The sequence below is a fragment of the Lepisma saccharinum genome, chromosome 5, assembly GCF_977018435.1.
Source record: "Lepisma saccharinum chromosome 5, izLepSacc3.1, whole genome shotgun sequence".
Classification (NCBI taxonomy): domain Eukaryota; kingdom Metazoa; phylum Arthropoda; class Insecta; order Zygentoma; family Lepismatidae; genus Lepisma; species Lepisma saccharinum.
The window spans coordinates 41005870-41029410 of record NC_139233.1 but is presented as its reverse complement, the minus strand read 5'-3'; the positions used below and the strand labels follow the sequence as shown (position 1 = coordinate 41029410).

At 40.3% G+C, this 23541-nt stretch overlaps 1 protein-coding gene across 1 annotated transcript in view; it reads right to left on the bottom strand.

Moving 5' to 3' along the window:
• Positions 1–10386: 10386 nt before the first annotated feature.
• LOC145988343 (uncharacterized) overlaps positions 10387–23541 on the bottom strand; it is a 487907-nt gene continuing 474752 nt past the window's right edge. Inside the window, exon 5 of the mRNA XM_083123209.1 lies at positions 10387–10505. Within this exon, the coding sequence (XP_082979335.1) occupies positions 10476–10505 (30 nt within the window). The 3' untranslated portion in view covers positions 10387–10475. The remainder of the gene's footprint in view (positions 10506–23541) is intronic.

The following is a 23541-nucleotide window of genomic DNA, read 5'->3' as shown; positions in this document are numbered from 1 at the left end:
ATCTACAAAAGGAGAATATCAACAAAACTGACATCTACACATGTTCAGAAATACAAATTCACATAGTGCACTCTCGCAAACATGAAGATACATTAAACTACTCATAATAGAGCATAAAATACAATAAACATTAAACAATAGATATCCATTACAAACAAGGTGCAATATTACATATAATAACACAACATTTACGTGTCCTTTCATAAAAGTATAATATATCAGTGACATATTTTAAAGTTGTGACGTCACATAAAAATATGGATCATATCAAAGTGACGTAAGAACGATCTCTTGTATTACTGAAACAGTGTAATGGGTTCAAAATTTATAATTCTAAAAGCAGAAATCCTTAATCCTCATTTAGAAATAACGGAAGGACATGATATTTTAGAAGACAGTAAGTCCTCATGTTCGATTTCTGCACAATAGAAGAACACTGTCGGTATCAGTTTTCGGGGTGAAAGGGGTGAAGACAGCATAATTGTGTGTGAGACTCGCATCATCCATTTCATCGTCGCGATTACCCATAAGTTGACAAATTCAACGTTAAATAAATTAAATCAAGTATCATTTTCACGGATAAGTTTACATTTCAACTACCAGCATATTGCCTCATCAGAACACGAATCAACTGATTCCCTCCCCTCCCTTCCCACTGAATCAATCGCCGCCACTTGCTTAGGAAACTAGGGATGGTAGCGAGATTGACAACTCTGGTGTTGACAAGTCTCGAATGGTCAGGTCTCGATTTCTAAACGAGACCAGGTCGAAGTACAATCCACAGTGCTCTCAAAATGGGCCTTCAAGCATTACCGAATTGGTTTAGTGACGCTGCACTTCAATAAAATGACCGGCAAAAGCCACTACGTTGGTTTCGGGACGTATCGCAAAGGTATAAGGTTTCTTAACACCCCACCTGGAAGGTAAAGCAGCAAGTAATTGACAGGTAATGAATAGGGGGAGCTGCAAGATCGGCGCCGAAAGTGGGCCATACCACTGGATTTCGTTGAACCCAGATCCTCGCATCAATTCTAGGCACGGCTCAACATCCAGAACCGAGAGGCGAAAAAAGAGAAAAAGGGTTGTGAGGTTGAAGAAATCTCGTGCAAGGCCCCACTCTCTCGCACACCCAGGCCAACCTTCGACCTCTTGCAGTGCTGCCCACAGGCCAGTATATCCCCAGTGGCTGTCATCGTGATTTCGAAGGTTCCCTTCGCGGTCTGCAATGTGATAGCCACATAGGGGATTGGAAATGGCCACTAAAACTTCAGCCACGGCCCGTACGGTATCATAATCCCTCCAGCCAGCCCCGGTCTACGAGACAGGAAAGCATCAGGAGGCGGATGAGAGGGAGAAAGAGGGGTGGCCAACGTCAGCAAAGGGAAATTCATCCTTCGCTAACTTTCTTTGGTCAATTTACACGCGTATGCACATCTCCCGTTGCTGAGTTGTCAACGTGTCCGGTGGAGCGACCAATAGCATCTCTTGTTTCTTTTTTCGGTTTTCCTTTTTTTTTTTTTGGTCCCTGTCCTTTTGCTTTGCAGTCAAGGTGTGAAATACGGTCGGTCTTGACAGTGTGCGATTTGATCCCCCAGTGTTGCTAACCCAATGTTTTATCCTTTCTCAAAAGTTTCCAGCTGATCTCCTTGGCGGATTGGTTAGCACAGCGCACTACGACGTCAGAGGCCCACGGTTCGAATCCGAGCCTTGGCATGGGTGTCCCTTTTGAATGTCCCTTCATCAATTTCTTCACTCATCCTCCTCTTCGAGAAGACCAAAGTCTTCTTGTTTTAATTATTCTGATCATATCAGAAAATGAGTATAGATTACGCAGTTCAGTATTACGTAACCTTCTACACTACCGTGTTGTTTGATCTATTTTAGTTCCAATATATTCCTTAAGACTTTATTTCCAAAAACTTTACATTTAACTTCATGTTTTAGTGTAAAGGGAGAATTCACACCGAAGCGACAAGCAACAGGCCTCATGTGTCGCTTGAGGATTCCACCAACGCATGCTTGTACGGTCTGTCATGCCGCTACGGTGTGACACGTTGCTCTTGATTGGCTCCTTCCCAAGCGACATGTGTTACTTGTCGCTTTTGTCTGAAATCTTCCAAAGGGACTCTGTGTCAGGTTCATACAAAGATATAGCCGTAATTACTGTATATTTTAACGTTTAGAGGGATTCACTGATTGATTTGGTGTTTTAAGTCCACTTCATCCACAGTAACGCTAATCAGGACTGGACCTACAGCTTAAAGTTGGATCCGAACCACTATGTGCCTCCACCGGGTATCGAATCCGGGACCCCTTGATTACAAGGCGACGACGCTTCCACTACGCCATCGGGGAGGCCCCCTATTAGAAGAGGGAGTAAGAGTTAATGAATAGAGAAGTTACAGGCTTTACCTGTATTAAGTCGGACTCTAATTTCCTCTTTAATATAAAAGGAATGCATTAGTAACATTATGACGTCATAATTTATTTGACGTAATTTTCTTACTTAAGACGCGTCAATGGGAGAACTGTAGAGCCTATGTTGTCTCCAAGGTAACTTCCGGACTTTGTTCAACCCTTCCAGGGGAGGTGGGAGAATGTTAACGTCATGAATGTATTTGAAAGTACTCTATGTATGTGTTTGTAACAAACTGCGTGTGTACTAAATGTGTAGGAGATTCGAATGGTTATTGACTATCCTCACATATTTCAGTTCTGGTTGCTAGATGATGTGAATTATTGATAAATATAATATGTATTTGTTAATATTGCCCCTAAGTATTGGAATTTAGATCAAGTTATTACCTACCACTTGGTTTCGGCTTGCAAGAATGTGTGTTTAGTTTTATTTGTGTTGACTTCCAAACTTACCTCCTTTGCTGTGTCTGAAGGTATTCTGAACCTGTTAGTGATACTCTTAACCAGGGCTCGAAAAATCCCGGTCGCCATGGCGACTAAAAATTTCAGCCTGGCGACTGTGATCTTATGCTGTAATATGTACGAAATGTTGATGATTCTCTAAGCTCAAATTGCAGTACAGCGTAAGTTAGCATATTTTTTTTAAAATCAACGTTGTGAACATTCCAGAGAGTCAGTAATAATTTCTTACTCTTTGTCCCCCCAAAACCCCATTTCCTGTTATCTCGAATGATTTAGCGATGTTTTGAATATAGTGATGCTCAGCTTCTTATACAGAGTGTTTCAAAAGTTGCACAACCCAAACTTTGAAAAAGGATATCATGATATTTACACTGGGTTTTCTGCATTATAAAGTTTCATCCATTGAGATATTTTTCAATGCTTAAAATTATCAGTTTTCTCCATACAGAAAATTTAAATAAATTAATAACTGCCGGAAGGCAGCGTTAAATTTTTTCCAGAAATGCAATTTTAAATAAGAAAAATACGTAAGAAATTTTCGATGGGTCACAATTACATGTCTGATGACTGATGCCATGTCAATCTGTCATTTGCCACCCATATTGCTCATGTGCAACATATGATGGTTTTTTTATTGGCGATGTTATGGGTTGAGTGAAAAAGTGCCATTTTTGGGACATATATGGCAATGCTAGCAGGTCGAAATATTGTCAACATAAGCACGCCACACGTGCCAAAGTATTGGCTATACATTTACGTGAAAAATCATAAACCAAGATTTTGTGCCGAAGTTGGACTCTTGAGAGAATCCTAGTCTGCCTCTGGTTACACTGAATTATCTTCGCTCACTTTCGACGCTACTATGACTGTTCTTTTAATTAATTCAGCATGGCGTATTCTTTGGAACAGCGCGTGTGCTTTGCTGAAGAGTGTTTTATTACTCATTCTTACACTCATGTGCAAGAGGTTTTCCAAGAAATTCCCCTGCTTCTGCTGTACCTCACAAAGCAACTGTTTTACGACTAGTCAAACACCAACAAATGCTCCCACAAATTGTTAAGAGTTGGTATTATTATTGAAGCACACACAGGAGATGTACTACGTATAAATTTTTAGCGAAAAATGCAGGCTCGACCAGGACTCGAACCTGGGTTTCTGGCATACCGTATGATTGCTCTAAGCACTGAGCTACTGAGCCGGCCTGACCTCGCCTGATTTCTCGCTGTCGCTGTTTTACCTGTGTGGAATCGTCTCTGCCAGTGCTGCCGCAACGGGATCTGTTTCCTTTGAAACACAGTAGACTTCGACATTGCCTGGTTCCTCCCAGCGTAGAGATGTTAATGCATTTTTCGCTGAAAATTTCCACGTAGTACATTTCCTGTGTGTGCCTGATCTTCAATAATTAATATCTCTACGCTGGGAGGAATCAGGCAACGTCGAAGTCTACTGTATTTCAAAGCAATAGATCCCATTGCGGTAGCACTGGCAGAGAAGATTCCACGCAGGTAAAACAACGACAGCGAAAATTCAGGCGAGGCCAGGCCGGATCAGTAGCTCAGTGGTTAGAGCAATGGCACGGTATACCGGAGACCCGTGTTCGAGTCCTGGTCGAACCTGCATTTTTCCCTGAAAATTTCTACTCTGGTATATATTGTTGAAAATCAATTCTCAGATGACTTCAGCAAATTAACAATATTTTTAAAAAAATAATGTAATTGCTTTTATTTGGATACATGCTAACATAAATTTATTAACCCAGTGATAGCATACATGATTAGCGCAGAAAACCTGGTGTAAATACCTCTTATGGTTTTCATGATATACATTTTCAATGTTTGTGTTGTGCGACTTTTGAAACACTCTGTAGTATGCACAATTGCTAGTAGGTAGTATCCTGGCGCCTAATTTTCAGAGCTGGCGCCTAGCTTTGAAGAAAATTTTTCGAGCACTGCTCTTAACTATATTCACATCATTCCCTACTATGTATACATCATCTGCATACACTAGCAGCTGAGTTACTTTGTTTACTCATTTTGTTCATTACACCTTTCTAACTGAATCTCGACCTGGGCATGGAGTTCTTTGTGAGTGTACCTTCATCAATTTAATCATATCATCGCTCATTCTCATCGCTGCGCATTCATTTTAAGAGCAATATCAATAGTTGACTTACTATTTTTACATCAAACTGGATCTAATAAACCTCTATCTATTAATAGTAATATAGATAAAATCTCATTCCATTCATATTTTTCTATTAAAGATATATTATATTTTATAATTACAATTTTAATATAAATACAACTTTTATTGATTAGCCAAAACTGGAAAAAGGGCGAAGTAAAGTAACTAAATCAATCAATCAATAAATCAACTACCTTCTTACATATTCTAAGATTATATTAAGAAAGAAAATATGACAAAAGTATCTCCAGTTCCAAAGGTCATGCTAATTACGTATGGTCCCAAATACTTTTCCTGTGACTATCAAGCCACTGTGCCTACTTGCTTTTTAACTTCCGCTTCCGGAGAAAACATGTTCAATAGAGAAACGCGACCGTTATTTTGGGTCAGAGGCAAGATAAAAGAATTCATATCTGCACGTTTTTAAATAGCTGCTACAGAAATAATATCGAAAATCTTACGTCAAACACGCGAATAAATGTTCCTCAAGATATAAGTCAAGAGTTGGCAACTCTGCAGCAATGATTGTCAACACTGGGGCCTCGTGTGGGTGCAAGAAAGAGACGAGGAAGGAAAAACAAAGCCAACAAACAGCAGTGACCAGGCATAACATGAGCGGGACAGAGACGTTCCTTCGAAGAATCTCCGGAGACAGCTTCTCAGAGATTTAGAGAAAGAGGACAAGAGAGGGAAAGAAGAAAGGAGGACGCTGGAAAGAGAGTGACAGAGAGGCCTGTGGTTCTGCATGTCCTCTGAGCAAAGGAATTCGCCTCGAGACAGAACGCTGTGCCCCCAAATATTTCACCAACGCTCCCTGGTCAGGGACGGGGAAATCCTTGTTGAATCTCCAAAGCTCCCGTTCCCAGATTTGGTTCCTTCAAAAATAGGGATGTACAACAGAAGGGTACTAACCAATATTAACATCAATGTTATATCACACGTTGGGGAAACTTGTACCTTTATTACACCGTTACGAAGTTCTCAAAACACAATAAGGCATTTTATAAAATAAAATACATCTTATTAGTTATGAGGTGGGGGTCATGGAGGGTCACTTCCCATCCAACAAACAAGAAAAATAGATAAATCAATGTTAATATAGCGCATGCATGCATTTTTTGTACGGTATTTTGTAAGACTGCCGTCTGCAGGAGACACTTTTTCTGATAGATGCATCTATTTAAATCATTAGCTGAATAGAAGGAAAACTTTAGAGGAGATCAAGTAATGTGTTCAATAAAGATAAATAAAACGTGTCTTTCGGCAATAGGATAATAGTAGACAAGCTGTCATAATTAAATACTTTCAATGGCGTGCTCACTATTTTAGAAACAGGGGGTATGTATACTTTTTTTTTTTTAGTAGGCAGTCCTCATTTTGCCATTTTTTCCAACCCTTGACGTTCTTTCTTCAGGAATACTGGACCAAATGGGGGTTATGACCCCTTGGCGCGATACTGAATACTTTTTTCGGATTATAGCATGATCTTGGCCTCGGGGGGATGGGCGGGCACTCCTGCCAGTCTGTAATTCATAAAATGATGGTTGCAAAGGAAGTCCCCACAATGTTAGGAAAATCATAAGCCTGTAAATAACTATACCTACACCACATCTTTTTCTGATAAGAAGAAACATTAAAATAAATGTGATTTCACAATCGCAATGGATTATTAGAAGATAATTAAAACTTATTAAGGAAATCAAACATCATTTTTTTTTATTTAAAAATGAATTCACGTTTTAATTCAGTTATTGAAATTAGGAGGGAACAATGTTAGGGAAATCGAAACAAATTTATCGCCGTGAGCATAACATTAAATATTTTGAATAAAATTATTTGTGAAGAAAGGCATGGTTAACTAATTGTGTGTATCCACACAGTTATTTATGTAAACTGATAACAGACAAGATCGACAAATAAATCAGTGAGCAACTTTTGTTTCACACATGATTAATTTTCGCTAAAATTATTGAAAGGTTATCGCGGTAATGGCAGGAAAGTCTTAAACTTGCCAATCATTCTCAATCGAATTGTTGGAAGATAATAACAACAGTGCTAGAAAGGCATTAAAACTCCCGATGGTCAAGGCAGCGCCTTCTTCTGTTAAGAAAATTATCCATTAAAGAACCGAATACATTTTATAATGTATTCGGCCAACTCATTAAGGAATTATAGTTTCTATATTATGTTTTCATAGCCTTTTGCATCCGCTTTTTTCTCAAATTGTGGAATTTTACGTCTTGTGTTTTGCAAGAGTAGGAAAGAAGTACTTTCGTGATTGCACGTTTGAAGTAATTGTTTCTTTATTCCGCAAGATGGCTCGACAAGCAATAACGCCACGTGCTCCATTTATGTCTGCTCATTCGGATCCACAGGTAACAAAGAGAGTGTTCCGAGATAGGAGATCTTTTGAAACTGCCAAGTGGATATGGGGCGCATTCTCCAAGTTCAGAAGAGCCTTCCGGAGGTCGTCTGCCGTCAGCCAGAAAGACGGAAAAGCGTCCCGGGCGCTTTCTCGGGAAATCAAAACGTCAAAATTCCGCATCTCAGTCGGCTTCCATGCAGATTAAGTGTCCTTCACTCGGCAAAACGAAATCTTATTGGATTTCCGGAGAAAATCTCGTCCAGGGTCGTTTTCCCATCCCCCAAAAGACCTCCCCCCCACCCGTCGACCCAATCTCTTGGATTCTCGGATTTCTTTACTTCCTTCTTCTTCCGGAAACCTCATCCGAGGATCGACAGTGGCGCCGCGCTACGGTGGGATGGAAGCGGCGGGAGGAATCGTTACTGGGCTTATATAGTCTTTCCATATATTGGTTGCCTTAGTGTTTGTCTTGGCAGAATTACCTCTCCTCCGAGGACGGAACTGTGGCGGAACTCGCATTCCAGGAAGAGCGTTCTGGCGGATGTTGCTGGGTTTCTTCTAGGGACAGAGCCTAAGTTGTCGTTTCATGGACTTTAACTGCCAGACTCTTTACGACTACTAAATTATAATTTTATCTGTTTCCAGAAATGCATTTTCAATGGCACGATTGTAAAGTCGAAGAAATGTGCTTTAAATCTGATTTTCATCTGCTGGCTTAGCACAGGGATACCACATTTCGTAAACATATGGAAATCGTTGAACAAAAATTATGCTAATTATTTTTAACCCGCCGTTAAACATGGTCGTATGTTACTGTGAAACATTTTCCGATGACGTAGTGGTAACGTCATCGCTTTGTAATCAATGGGTCTAGGGTTCGATTCCCGATTGAGGCACAATGGTACCAATCAGTGACGTATCCAGAAATGCCACTTGGAAGGGGCGATATTCCCGCTGAAGTCCTAAATAAACAATACGAGCCGCGGTAGTCTAGTCTGTGTTGGGTCATCTAATTACAACACAGGAGATCTAAGATCGAATTATTTCCGGCCTTGTCCCCGCATAAATCTGATCTGGGACTCGCCCAGCCTCAAATAAATGGGTACCTGGAGGCAACCCTGGCGGTAAAGATGCTGGAGGGTGGTGCTGATCACATCACCTCCAAAATGGTGGAGATCGAAGGATGCTTGGGACCCTACACCCACATCCCCCAATACATGCCTCACGGCATGGTGCAAAGTGCACGGGGGAACTTTTCCATTTTGATTTACATTTATGTAGTAAACAATGGACTCCGTGGTCTATACGGATTAAGCTGCAAAAACTGAAAAAAGGTATACTGGGTAAAAATGTTAGATAAGTAAATTCTATTTATTACTTTCTCAACCATTATATCATCTTTCCATGGTCATGGTAAACCTAACGTTATAAAGACACGCCTAAAAGTGGGAAACATTACGAAGAACCGTAGACCTTTTCTCTAGAATCATTTGCCCCTGTTGAGCCAGGAAAATGTAAAAATATGCATAATGCATTAGAGACGTTATTTAGTTATTTTTGATTTGATGTGCATATTATTACCGGGAGACGTCAATATACACAAAGTACAAAGAGCGTTCAATAAGTTTTGCACATATGGTTATAATATTTTATTAGTTGCAATATGATGATGAAATTTTAGGTGAACATACTTTGATCCTTTGGCTAGAAGACCATGTCACTCAATGTAGCCTCCATCTGCTGTGACGCATCTCGTCCAACGTTCTTTCCATGCCTTGAATGCATTTTGGTAAAATTCAGGTGCCTGACATTTACACCATTGTTTCACACAAGAAATGAGGTCCTTACCTTGATGACCTTACCATGCAGCTCCGGTCTCTTGGTCTGGAGAGCACGTCGTAACTCCATCATGACAATGCCAAGCCACACACAGCCTTGATGACACAGCAAAAAATCATGAAAATGGGATGGGAAGTCGTCCCTCAGCCTCCCTATAGTCCGGACTTGGCTCCTTCTGATTTCTTCCTGTTTTGTCGTCTCAAGGCCCACTGAAGGCGGGGAAAAACATTCGACAGTGACAAGGACCTCATTTCTTGTGTGAAACAATGGTGTAAAAGTCAGCCACTTGAATTTTACCAAAGTGCATTCAAGGCATGAAATGAACGTTGGACGAGATGCGTCACAGCAGATGGAGGCTACATTGACTGACATGGTCTTCTAGCCAAAGGATCAAAGTATGTTCACCTAAAATTTCATCATAATATTGCAACTAATAAAAATATTATAACCATATGTGCAAAACTTATTGAACGCCCTTTGTACCGGGTGTACAAAAAAGAATGTCCTACTTTTGAACCTCTGTTATTTCATACATATTTGGCGTACAACAATGATATATATATTAAACGAAAGAGTAACACTCACAGTTTTTTTTGGTTCACAAATGTTCAATGTGTGACCCTTTTGTGACCTGGCACACATCCAAACGATGAAAACAGCTCTTCCCACACTCTAACAAGAATGTCTGTAGTGATTGAGGTTACAGCTGTTCGTATTCGGCGTCGCAATTCTGGTAGATCATTTGGAAGGGGAGGTACGTATACAGCATATTTAATAAAACCCCACAAAAAAACACAAGGGGTTAGATGAGGTGACCTGGGGGCCATGACAAGCAATCCCTGTCATTCTTTCCAGTACGACCAATCCAGCGGTCTGGGACCACACCATTTAACTATTCCCACACACAAATGTGCCAGTGAGGGGGAGCACCATCTTGTTGCCAGATAAAGTTCTTTGGTTCAGCTATTCGAAGTTGTGGGAACAACCATTCTTGAAGCATATCCAGGTAGGTTACCCCTGTCACAGTTTCTTCCGCGAAGAAGAACTGCCCATACACTTCACTTCGAGACACTGCACAGAACACATTGAGTTTAGGTGAGTCTCGTTCACATTGCACGAACTCGTGAGGATTTCCGGTCCCCCAAATACGAACATTGTGTGTGTTAACATGTCCCGAAACATGAAATGTGCATTCATCTCGCCTATTCTATTCCTTTGCTACGCCAGCGCCGCCAACCTGTAAAACGGAGAACTAATGAACACCAACAAAATTTCAAACATTCAAGTCATGAATGAACACTGAATGAACACTGTTCACGTATTGTACAAGAAGTTATAACAATTTAAAACTAGGACATTCTTTCTTGTACACCCTGTATTTAGGAACAAATGAAAATAATTGACATTTGATATTACAATATTTACAAAATATTCATAATAACCATCCATAATGTTTGACACTAAAGAAATAGAGGATATCATACATGTACGATACTTGATTGATTGATTTACTCCAGTTATTTTACTTCGCATTTCTGCCACCGGTGGCTAATCGAGAAGATGAGGATGTATATGAGAATGATGAAACGACAAAAACACAAGGACAGAACACAACTCTAGCCCCCACGGAGAATTATACTGGCTGTGAATCCAGATCCTTGGTAGTCTGCAAAATTCAGTACAAGGGTGTACTACATGTACAATACTGAGATGCATATAAAATATAGATTAAATATAATGCATGTGAAAACCTAGTGCAGGTATTTGTGAGAGACGATCGCTCTTCCCGTGGATCCGCGTCTGGTTCGGACCCAACTTTATTAAACTGTAGGTCCAGTCCCGATTAGCCCATCTAATCAGCAGGTACTATGCCATTTCGTACTCTAGGTCATGTATCGTCTTGTACAACCTTTTAAAAGTTTTGCTTCCGAAGGACATCATCAGAACATAAAATTAAAAAATACTAATGTAGCAGCACTTGTTTTTAATTCGAAAGTTTGCGCTGTCAGAATGATCTATGGGTTTTGTATAGTTTTGAACAATCTGCAAAGAGTTTTGAATCCGATTCAGGTTTTCAAAATAACAAATTCAAAAATGTAACTACAGGATGAAGTGTCACTGAAATGGAAAATATTATCCTACCATAACACAGTGGCGTACTTATGCATCATTTAGGGGTCTTTTCTCCCCTCAAAGTGCAAATTTTTATCAGCACACATCTACATGTTTGTTCCCTAGGAGTAGCACAAACTATGCTGGAAGCATATGATAGGATGCGTACAAATTCACACCCATTACCAGACGTACACAAACGCGCTTGCATATGTTTGATCCCTCATAATCGCGATTACCCTAGAGAAGTAGAAAAGTTGTTCTCTTGGTATCTGGCGGATGTACAGTAGTTCCCTCAGGGACTCCTTAGTATAATGCGCTCAGAGTGTCACGGATGTACTTTGAATAATCCATTGCGTTTCCTAATGCAGTGAATAGGTGAAGTCCTGATTCGAACGCCACTTTACTTCAAAGAAGGTTCCAAAGGATCAGCCTCTCTCCGACAACCATGTGTGAAGTCTACGAAGAGCCCACTATATCCTCTCTTCAAATCTGTTCCGCCAGTAGCGTCCGTTGTAAGGACTGACAGTACTTGTCAAGTCCACGTGGAGCAAATGGGATGTTGCCAATTCAGTTTCTCTAGAGATTTCACAACGTGAGGTTGCGGTTATCTTTGCCAGGTTGTGTTATTGGGTTGTGCTATTTTTGTGGAGACCTTGGGTGTGTAACGTCGTCGCAGTTCGTCTAAACACTGTAAGTAAAAGTGAAAACAACGCTTCTAAGAAAAACAGGTGCTGGCTCGAAACCAGATACGTGCCCAGTCGGCTTCCTCTCGAGCTATACTCTGTCCCGAATATCTCTCGAGCAAGTGAAAGAAAACAATTATCTGCGCAAGTAGTGACGCGAGACGGTTCCACCAATGAACACGTGAAAGGGAAAGGGAATGCATGGAGGAGGGAAGCGATTGCAGTTACCAGCCTGGGTAGCAGCGGTGTACTGCTTCGCTCTCCCATGCGCGGCCTTGCTTCAGAAATAGTTGGGACAGAGTATATATCAAAGATACCGAACTGATGTTCGAATCAGGACTTCAACTGTACTGTCAGCTTGACGTGAGAGTATCTGCACGTGGCCGTAACTGAGGAGACACGGGTCTGTCTCTCTCTGTGTGTATGAACAGTTAGCATGTTTGCGGGTAAAAAATGAAAACCAACAAAACAAACGGTGGAATCGCACCACGCCATGGCAAGGGCAGTCACACGGTTCAGCCAGCACGCGTCTCTCTCCGGACCCTTGTTTGCCGTGTCCCTTCCGCAATTCGCGAATGGATTATCTGATTTTAAACGCAGCGAAACAAATCGATCTGGCGTTCCGGGACCGCCGCGGTCCAGCGACTCTGGACAGGTCCATTTCGCGTCAGATTTGTGACCAGCGAATATGGACCTTCCCTTTCTTCCCTGCTTCCTTTGCTCTTTCCAGCGTCTCCGAGTTGTCTCTTCTCAGTGGCGTCCTCTCGGAAGGGGGTCGTGGGTGTTACAACCTTCACTTGGGTCTAGTTCCTCTAACAATAACTAATCAGTGGAACAAAAAGATGACACATGACCAGTGTATTAAGGTGAATAAATTATCCTGGGCTATCAACCAGGTCAATGCTAGAAAAGTTTCCGGGCTTTCGAGAGCTAACCTCACTCTTATCTCCAGGATAGTCCGAGAGAATTTATTCATCATTCGTCTTCAGGAAAGCTTCAAGACTTATTTCATATATTGAGACGTTCACAAGAAACTTGTTGATTGGTTAGATGGATTTGATTGATTGATTAGGAGTTTTAAGTCCACTTTATTCACAGTAGGGCTAATAGAGACTGGACCTACAGTTTAAAGTAGGATCCGGACCACCATGTGCCTCCACCGGGTATCGAACCCGGGACTCCTTGAATACAAGTCGACGACGCTAGCACTGCGAGTTAAATGGACATTAAGTTTGAACATGGCAATACACATTTGGCCAAGTTTCCAGTGCTACTAGCTCGATACCTCTTTTTGAATATGAGTTTTTTTTTATGTAAATATACTAAGTGTTTCTCAATTACGTGTAAATGTTATCGTAAGATTAAATGATCAAAGTTACAACCAAAATTCTAAGGTACTTTGAACCGCAAGGCAATAGTTCATTTTACTGACTGGTATTATACCCAAACTTACATAAAGAAACTACTTCCCGAAATTAAATCACATTATGCCCCCCCCCCCCCCCCCCCAAAGCGAAAAGCTTAACTCGCACAGTGCACAGGACAGTGTCGACTATTGAGAAAGACTCCTCGACGTTAATCCCATAGGCATATCTATATTTTATTTTCTGGGATGAACGTAGAGTATGCTGCCATATAAGAGGTAACCCTTGAATTAATAATTATAATGTGTAGCCTAAATATATACGTGTACGGTATGTGTTCACATCAAGACAATTACAAGGATTCGTTTTACGTCCAATTTGTGGTCATATAAACTAATCAGGACTGTTTCAAGTGGAATACAAACCACCATATAATGTACCTCCAGCAGGAAACGAACCCAGAACCCTTTGATTATAATGTGATAGCTTTAGTAGATCTTTTTGACATTGTGATTGTTGTACGTTATTTGTATTAACAATCTAATCTATCTATCTAATCTAAATATATATAAAAATGGATGTATGTGTGTGTGTGGGTGTGTATATTTGTTTGTTCCGGCATAACTCTCGAACGCCTGGAGTAATTTCAATCAAACTTTGTACACGCATCACTTGCAATCTGGAAATAATATTTTGGGATAAGAAACCCCTGGAACCCCTAGGGGTGGGGTGGGAAGAGGTAACATGTAAAAATAATCGAGATCCACCGATATTAAATTCGGCAGAAACAGACATCCGTGACTCTATGCAATCCGCACAACGATAGTGTTTCTCGGGTTGTCTAACATTCAGGCTGTGTTGCGAATGGAATCCATAGTTTTCGTGACACGTCCAATGCGGTTCAACTCGAAGTTCATCACCTATCGGAATGGGGGGGTGAGAGGGGTGAAAAATAAAATGCCACAAATGACCTAGATTAGTGTCGAATCCATAGTTTTCGGAGTCGCAAGCTGATTGGTGACATTCACCATCACATTTAAAATTAGTTACACTTTACACTATAGTTAGAATTCATTATTTTCCTGTCTAATACAAGATTGAGATAAATAAACGCCTGGTAATCAGCTAGTTATTACATAAAGTGATATGCATGAGAAATAATTTCCTCAGGCTAAAGTGTCGCAAACAAAGGAAATATATGATCTACCAGTAGAAAGCTCCCTCTTTCTTTTTTTTCTGAAATTCGGATTTTGATCGACCCTTTTAACCTCGGACAGGAATACGATTATATTATGTACAACTTTCATACTAGACTGACGCGTTGGATGTGGCATGCCACTTGGAAAAAAAAATCAGACCAGAGTTGCGAGTTGGCGAAACTTGTATAGTATTTGATTGGTTCGTCTTCAAGTGGCATGTCTTGTGCCAGTTAGGTGCGAAAGCTCATTCTTTGGACTGACTTCATTTCTGTACATATCGACAAAATGACAGGAAGACTGCAAGGGAAATTGTACCGTTTCAGCACGTAAGGCGCACCTAGCTCGACGAATCCACATAAGAAAGGGAGAGTTGAAACATGTACACCGTAAGCTTCGGATCAGTATTTCACTTGAATGCATTCAGTTGCCTATTGTCACTCTGTTCTTTTGTTTATGGTGTCTCTTAGAATTCGTTATAAAACCTCTACAAGTGGAACACAGGCTAGAACTGCGTTGCGTCTGCAGTCATCACCCCTATTTGTCAACTGGACTCGTCGCGTTGACGCATGCGCACGTCTGGAAAGCCAGGTGGCAGCATAACCAATTGAAATTCACCTGGCATTACTCTACCTTCAAATTGCTTTGTAACACGACGTTTAGTTTTAGTACTACATACAGTGGAACCTCGATTTTACGTTCTCAGATTTTATTTTCTCCATAATAAACATTCAATCTTTACGATACCAATAAGGTAATACAAGGTAAAAATTCCAGGATTTAACATTTTCATGCATTTTAAGGTTTTTCATCGTAAAATCGAGGTTCTGCTGTACAATTTCCAGACTGTACATTAAAATAATGCTCATGAAAGTCTTTGGATGCTGGGTGTAGCAAGTTTCCCAATGGAAGAAGGGGATCATCTGTCACATCTCGCATAACAGTGAGCATCGCAGGGAAAGTTTCAAGCGCGAAGCTGGCCGGGGAAGAAAACTTGGGAGGAGAAGAATTCTATTGCTTTGTAATATTTTATCCGCTTGGAGGAGAAGCTTTCCACGCTCCAAGGTTTTGCTCCGAAAATGAGAGAACGGAAGAGCAACAGCTGGGCTTGGTAAAAAGAAGCGGGGCGTGTTGCTTCCTGGGCCGAAAGTTTTCGGCAACTGTGCGCGAGTTCGGAAGACGCTTTTAACTTCCATCTGGGGCAAACACTGCTGGAGATGTCTTCGAGGAAGGGGGCAGGGGGAGAGGGGAGAAGAGGCAGATGGGGCAAGGAGAAAGAGGAGACAAAGAGGGGAGAAAATGCTCTCGTAGCAGAATGTCGTGTCGAGACAATACTCCCTTAATTGGAGTGACGTCAGACCGCGCTGCATCCTGGGAGAGACAATGGAGCCGTGACGTCACCGCTGTTGGACTCTGTGAACGGTGGGATGGACGGACTGCTCCCGTCGACACAAACATCTTCGTGGTTGAGTGCGGACGGTGAAAATTGGCCCCGATTCTCTCAGGTGAATGCTGCGGAGGAAGAATGTGCAGAGGTGGCTGATAATTGTTGACTATGCCAGCAGAGAAGAGCACAGGGAGCGGCTATAGTGACTGGTGACTGAAAGATCGTGGGTTCAAAAATCCTAGTTTGCCACATGTACTCAGACCGGTACCGAAAAATAGATGCAGTTATGTTCTGAATAGTATCTTTCGCGATAGGTCAACCTACACTCAGAAAATTGCAGCACATGTAATTAATATATCATTTCTCTACTCCCGCATGCGCAGAATGCGTTTTTGGGTTACTGGCACTACGAACTTCGCATAGAGATAGCCAGAGAGACTGAGAACACAATGCAATTTTTCTCAGTTTTCGGAGACCAAACCTAGAAAATCCGCGCACTATGAACTGGAGGTGATTTTTAAAAAAGAGTGGCCACGCCTAGTCTATGCCTTCTCACAAGAAGGCCGGTGTAAATGAACATGTGATGTCATCATCAATAGGTCATGGATTGTAACAGTATAACAGTTGCAAAATAATGTTGATTGGTGGGAAAACTGGCATAGTGTGAGCATAGGATTCGTCTTGTTTGTGGATAAAGTGCAATAACTGCAATGTAACCATGGACTCTTACAATTTTTTTTTCCAAGGGATATAATAATATCGCCATCAGAAGAAAGTAATGTTTTAAGGTGGAGAGGACAAAAGAGCTATGAATGAAGCGATAGAGGGGAGCAAAAGGAAGGAAAATAAAGAAGTCAGACATATTGAGGGACAAGAAAAAGAGAGAGGTAAACGGATAAATAGAGAAATATAACCGAGAGGCAGAAAAGAGACAAAAATAACTCAGAGAGAAGGAGAGAAGAAAAGAAGCGACAGAGAGAAAAAAGAAGAGAAAGATAGAAGCTAGCGTAAGATAGAAAGTAAATTAATATAGAAGAGAGGCAAATAGAGGAGAATAAAAAAACAATCATCAGATAGAGAGCAAAATAGTAAAGAAGAAAGAGGTAAAACAGGGAGAAAAATATAGAAATAGAAATGATGAAGAAAGGATAAAGTAAGAAGACACAAGTAAATACAAAGAAAGAAATATATAAGATGCAAGAAAACTAGGAAGATGAACAAGAAAACCAGAGTAGAGATACAAATAAAAGGGACAAGAGAGATAATATTGAATTATCCCAGAGGAGTCAAGTGCTCCCTGTGGACGCCAATGGACATGTCAAGATCGTGTCACTGTGATGTTATATTGCATTGCAATCAGAGAACACTTTTCGAATGGAAGCCGAATTTCCACTTTCTCAAGGCTCTACATTAATGTATCCATTCTCAATCAGATAATGAAAATTTTCCAGTCTACAAAGTATATTTGGTATCATAGTTATTTTATAATGAATAATGTTATTAATACTAAGATGGACCTTAAGCAAATAGATAAAGACTGTCAATAGTGGTTTGATCTTGCCCAGGGTAGGGACAGATGGAAAACATATGTTGCTGCTGCAATAAACCTGATTTAGGAATGTCAAAGAGTAAGTCATTAGTTAATTAAATAATGTTTCAGGATTGGAACTACATTAAATGATGGAAAAGTGAAGACTGTTCACTTGATATGACAAATCTTTTTGGAAAAATATGAAAAATCCTTTATTTAGGGTTGTGGTAGCCGTTGAAGAAATCTAAGTTTGAATAAAGGAAATCCTGAAGTTTACCTCTTTTTCAATTTATTCAATTCAAACTCTGTGCTTGACCCATCAATGATGACGAATCTAAACACAATCTCCTCACAGGCATTAGAGGAGGGCATTTGTCCGTCCCAGGCTTGAAACTTTTGGAGCACACCTTGCAAAATAAATATAGTATTTCCTGGCATCTTTCTCTTTATCCTTTTGTTTCTCCCTCTGTTTCTGTCTCGCCCTTCCTCTCTCTTTCTTTCTCTCTAACCAATTCACAATTAAACCCTGTTCCTGTCAGATGGCCGAGCGTAATCGAAAAACCCTGACAAGGAAACAACGTTCCCAGGGGCCCATTCGCTCAACCCTTCCCGATATCATCCCTGTTGCTCCTTAATTCCCCCTCCAGCCGCCTGGGGAATGTCAGAGGACGAGAAAAGGATTCCGAACCCCAACACGCAAACACAGCGGTAGCAGCTCTCTTTGTACGCACAACGCCAATTACAAGTCCAAAGGGCATTCTTGTCTGTGTATTGCGTGCCAACCCTTTCAACCGGTACACGCACCCATACGCACTAACGAAGAACGCTCGAGGAATGGTCCTAAGTGTACATAAGGGGTAGCTGCTCCTCTCCCCCATACCGAAGCAGGGCTTGATTATGTAGTAATGATGTATGTGCATTTTGATGTCTTGATCATCTTTTGGGGGCCGGCGTAGTCTTCTGTTGTGTCAACAGATGGTGCTGCATCAAAGTGTAGGGAAGTGAGGCATGTTCTTGTGTACTTTCCGAACGAATGTGTTCATTATTAAGAATTCGGTGCAATATAATTGATATTTTCATTCTTGTGATGTAGCTGGAAAATGAAAGCAAGTTTGACTCTGAACGAAGTAACTACCACTAAGAATTCAAAGATTGTATCACAAATATAGTATAGATGTTTCAGTTGCAAGATTGCATGTGTTGGGCTCTTCTTATAGCTTTCACATTATAGCTGTATGAAGGTGAGCCTTTGAACCTTTTCAATGGGGACTGTTATGCAAATTACTTGGGAACTGCAGATTTTGCACGGTTCACAAGCATGGCTCCACAGCCATAACAATTTGCTGTGGTGTTGCATGGACTAACAACTGTAACTGACAACTAGAAAAAGGTTTTGATTGAATTGTTGTTTCAAGTCCACCTTATGCACAGAAAGGCTAACCGGTGCTGGACCTACAGTTTAAAGTGGGATCCGAACCACTATGTGCCTCCACCGGGTATCGATTACAAGGGGAAACTCTAAAAAAGGAAAGTACGCATACATATATGTAATCGTACATCTGGCAATTTAAGGATGAATACGGTACCACTAAAATTTACTCCCCAAAAATGTAATAGGGGAAAGTCGGGTAGCATCGGACGTATATTGGTCATACAATGGCAGACACTTATAATTACAGGAAGTTCCATATAGAAGACACTTTAGCAGTACACAAAGAAACATGACGAACACACTGTATAAGGAAATAAAAGAGGTGAAAAATTACGTGCATAAAAACCAATCGGTCGCAGTACAAGGCATTTTCAAAACATAACGACATGCTTTTGTTCTGTTACCCACAATCGAGGAAAGCCATCTTTCGGCAACCGAAGTAAACATATTATCTACTGTATTTCGAACGTTGGTTCCATTCATAAGAATTGCACTTGTGGGATTTCTGCTGTCTGCGAAAAGAGAACGAAAAAGTTTGTGATAGACGTCGTCGAGTACTTGAGTCCGGTGTCTCATATATTTTGAATTGTATAAGGACAAAAGAAGAACGTAATAGAACAATGCCCAAGATACCCATCTGTCTTGTCATCGGTTGATTTTGTTCGAAAGCTCCGCTTTCTGAAGCGAAAGAATACAAGACAAGTTTATCTTCAGAATGAAACAATGGTGAAATATGTAGTGAATTTTTCCTGTTCTATAAAAATAGCCTTATGGGCTTGTGCACTCGGAATAGAAAGATGTACAATAGTTTGCCAACGGAATACGGCATGAGAGAGGACAAAGTAACTTTGATTTGTTCTATAATACATCTTTTTTCTTCTATTTTTGTCTAATCTGGATTAGGGAAAAGCAATGAAAGGACACGTGGACAAGAGACAGAATAGAAACTTAACGCAGTACTTCAGGGGCGTATTTTAGCCCCTGTTTTTTTTAGCCCCTGTTTTTTTTTTTTGAGGACGTACTTATAACTTATAAAACCTTTTGGAGCAGACCTCATCAAAGGAAGATATCAACTCGGGGCAAGCTCCGGCACCTACAGACCTGTTGGGTGAGATGAGTCAAATCAGGAACTTACATCGCCGAACCCTTTCAAACTGCATCACGTACGAATATAAACGGTTGGAAGAATTATATTCAAGTAAAGCAATACAATGCTTTGCCTCATATAATCTCAAAATTCGAAGAACTTATATACTTTCATTAGGAAACACTATTGATATTTGTTTATCGAATATTGTGCTCTACTTTCATCACGGTGATTTTTGTAATGGAATTTTTAAGAAATTAATAACAGTTCTGAGATGAATTTTGAAAATAGAAATGTTCAAAATGTACCACAATAACCATTTCCCCAAATCTACTGTACCTCCTAGCTCTGATGCAAAAGTGACGACGTTTACACAGATACACGCCAGGGTTGGCTCGATAGCTCAGTTGGTAGTGCAATGGTACGGTATACCATAGATCCGGGTTAGAGTCCCGGTCGAGCCAGCGTTTGTCATTGGAATTTCTACATAGTACCTCTCCTATGCCAAATAGTAAGATAAAACTAATGTTATTAACAAACTGATTACTAAGAAATCGTTACCAACTTTCAGTTTCAATAAATAAGACAATTATATTATCCTCGTGCGATCATCAGTCTCCTTTCTTTTTTTCACATCCTTGCGTGCTGGTTCTCTTCATTCCATTTGTCCTCCCCTGCTTTTCATTTCTTGCCGTTAAGGGGTCGGCGGAGGAAGCTTATGTTACCTCATCCACCGATAGATGGGTCTGCTGAGACCGGTCCCGTAAATCGGGTGGGAGCGGTTCTTATGAGTCCAACGGGAGCCGCCGCCTTGTTTCAGGGCTTGGGCATTAATCAGCCTCGCACAATGCTGCCGGAGGGAACACTTAGAGACGGTTCTGTCTGGACAGGATCACGGTTATCCCGCAAGGATCGTCGGAAATGTGTTTCTTTTCCTCCCTTTATTTTCCTGCGCAAAATCAACTATCGAGCAGTACAGTATACCCCAGAAAGAGAACGTGGAAGATAAAATCTGATGAGGTAAGTCTGATAAGGTTAGGTTATGTGAGGATTGCGGGGTCAGACTTTCGTGGAAGGAGTAAACTGCGTCAAAAGCAGTGAACACGAAACCCGTAGTTTGACACTGTTCCAGGTCCACAGGAATATTTTGTAGTTTTCATTACAAATATAAAACCCCTAAAACATCAAGGTGGGTCCAAAGGGCCGCTTTGGTTAGAGAAATAATTATATTTGAGATGATTTGTTAGTTCATTATGCAAACTGTGTTCATGTATTTTAACTTCTTCACCGTAACTATGAACATTGTACGCATTTCTATTTGTGAGATATAATCGTAAATTGACAAGAATGAAGTTACAAACCAAGGTGGGTCCACCGGATCATTATGATATAAACAACACTTGCATTGTGAATAACTTAGCCGAACTGAAGGTTGCAGTATTACACAAGATATATGTAACAATATGTGTTTTACATAAATGCCTGCACGTTATAATAAAGCGTTCAATTGAAAAATATGTAAGCAATCGATTTATTTTTAGAATTATTCATAAAATGTAGCTTGTCCCGGAAGTATCTTCCTCTTCATTTCAAATTATAAAACAGAACTGAGAAGTGTCGGTGAAAAACAAGAAAGAAAAGACAACTAACTCTGTATGGAATTTACACTGCCATTGATATTAAATGAATTAACAGCACCAGTTTCATGTTCTGGAAATATTATTTAAATTATGTTTAGGAACAATATTCTCTAATAGAAAACATATACTAGTTACTTCATTAAAAGAAATCTTGATTTCCAAACAATATAATAGGACCAGGGGTCCAATGGGACAACCTTGTTAATTTCTGTTTGCACAAAAGCTTAGTTTTAAAGATTTTTCAACAATATAGAATCAATAGACAAATTAAAGTTTAGCTACATCACCGATTCTATACCAAGAACAAACTCAAGAAATACAGATTTGCTTCAAACCCCTCAGCCATGAAAACGTATAACGCTTCTACGAAAGACACACACTTAAAGCAAAGCTTCTTAGGGAAAAGATGCCAACTGAGAACGAGAAAGAAAATTGAAAATTGTAACGAAAAAAAGAAATTGAGTATGCTCTGTATGCATCCAGAGAAGAAATATTCAAAACTATTCAGCCTCCTTTATCCCCTCCTTGCAAAGAATTATTGTAATATTTATCCAATTTTAAGTCACTGAAGTGCTCTCCACGAAGATGTCTCTCAAGATACAAGAGGAGGGTTCTACCTTGAGAACAAAGAGGGGAGCGGTGGAGGATGAAATCTGTGCGTTGAATTCGGTGATGGTATATTCGACACGTGGGGAGTCTCTCAAAGAATGAATATTTCCCTTCTTGTCGCGAACCTTTTCTTCTCACCACGGTAAATTTCCCTTTTCTGGGAAAATGCTCATATTCACGTAAAAAAATCCCTTTTCCTGGGAAAACATTATTACGTGCAAAGAAAAAATCCCTCCTCACGGAAATCATTCTCATGTGCAAGGAAAATTCCCTCTCTCTTTGGTAAGCATTCCTAAGTGCAAGGAAAAATCCCTTCCTGTCCGTAAAGCATTCCTATGGGCAAGGAAAAATATTTCTGTTATAGAAAATCACTTCTATGTACAAGGAAAAATCCCCTTCCCCTAGGAAAATATTTTCATGTGCAAGGAAAATCCCTTTCTCCTAGAAAAGCACTCCCATGTGCAAGGAAAAAAACCTTTGCGCCTAGGAAAGCATTCCCATATGCAAGGCAAATTACTTTTCTCCAAGTCAAGAATTCTTGTGTACAAAGCAAAATCCCTACCTCCCGGTAAAGCATTCATACGTGCAAGGAAAAATCTCTCTCTCCTAGGAAAGCATTCCCATGTACAAGAAAAATCACTTTCTCATGGGAAACTACTCGTATATTTGTCATCAAGGCTATATTTAGAGAAAAATCCCTTTTATGTTGTATCCAAGCAAAGATCCCCGCCTTCATGACGGAACGCTACGCTGTTCCTTTTGGCTAGAAAATATCTCGTTTGCCTACAAGATCCCCCCCATTCGGAAGGACAAATCTCATTATCGCAGAAATTGAATTAATTCTTCTGGACAGTTTTTTCCTCTCCTTCAGAAAAGATATTTCTGGTAAATATCCCTCAATGATAAATCCATGCCTTGTTATGAGAGAAGATATAGCAAAGCTTGGATTACAAAATGGGAAAATCCAACTAAAATCAAAACGGAGACTTGTCACAATATATTGGATCTTATTGAACAAGATACGTGAGCTTAAATCACTGTGAGAACTAGCATAGGGTAAAATCATGCAGATGTCGAAGGTTTTATTAATTTCATAATTATCTATTACGAAAACATTGCAGCAGTATACCTTCATAAGTCACAATAATTATGAAAGACGGTTTCGAAACTACATTATATTGTACAAAACGTCACTACAATATCTTAAAGGGCAAAAAGCGATGAAAGTA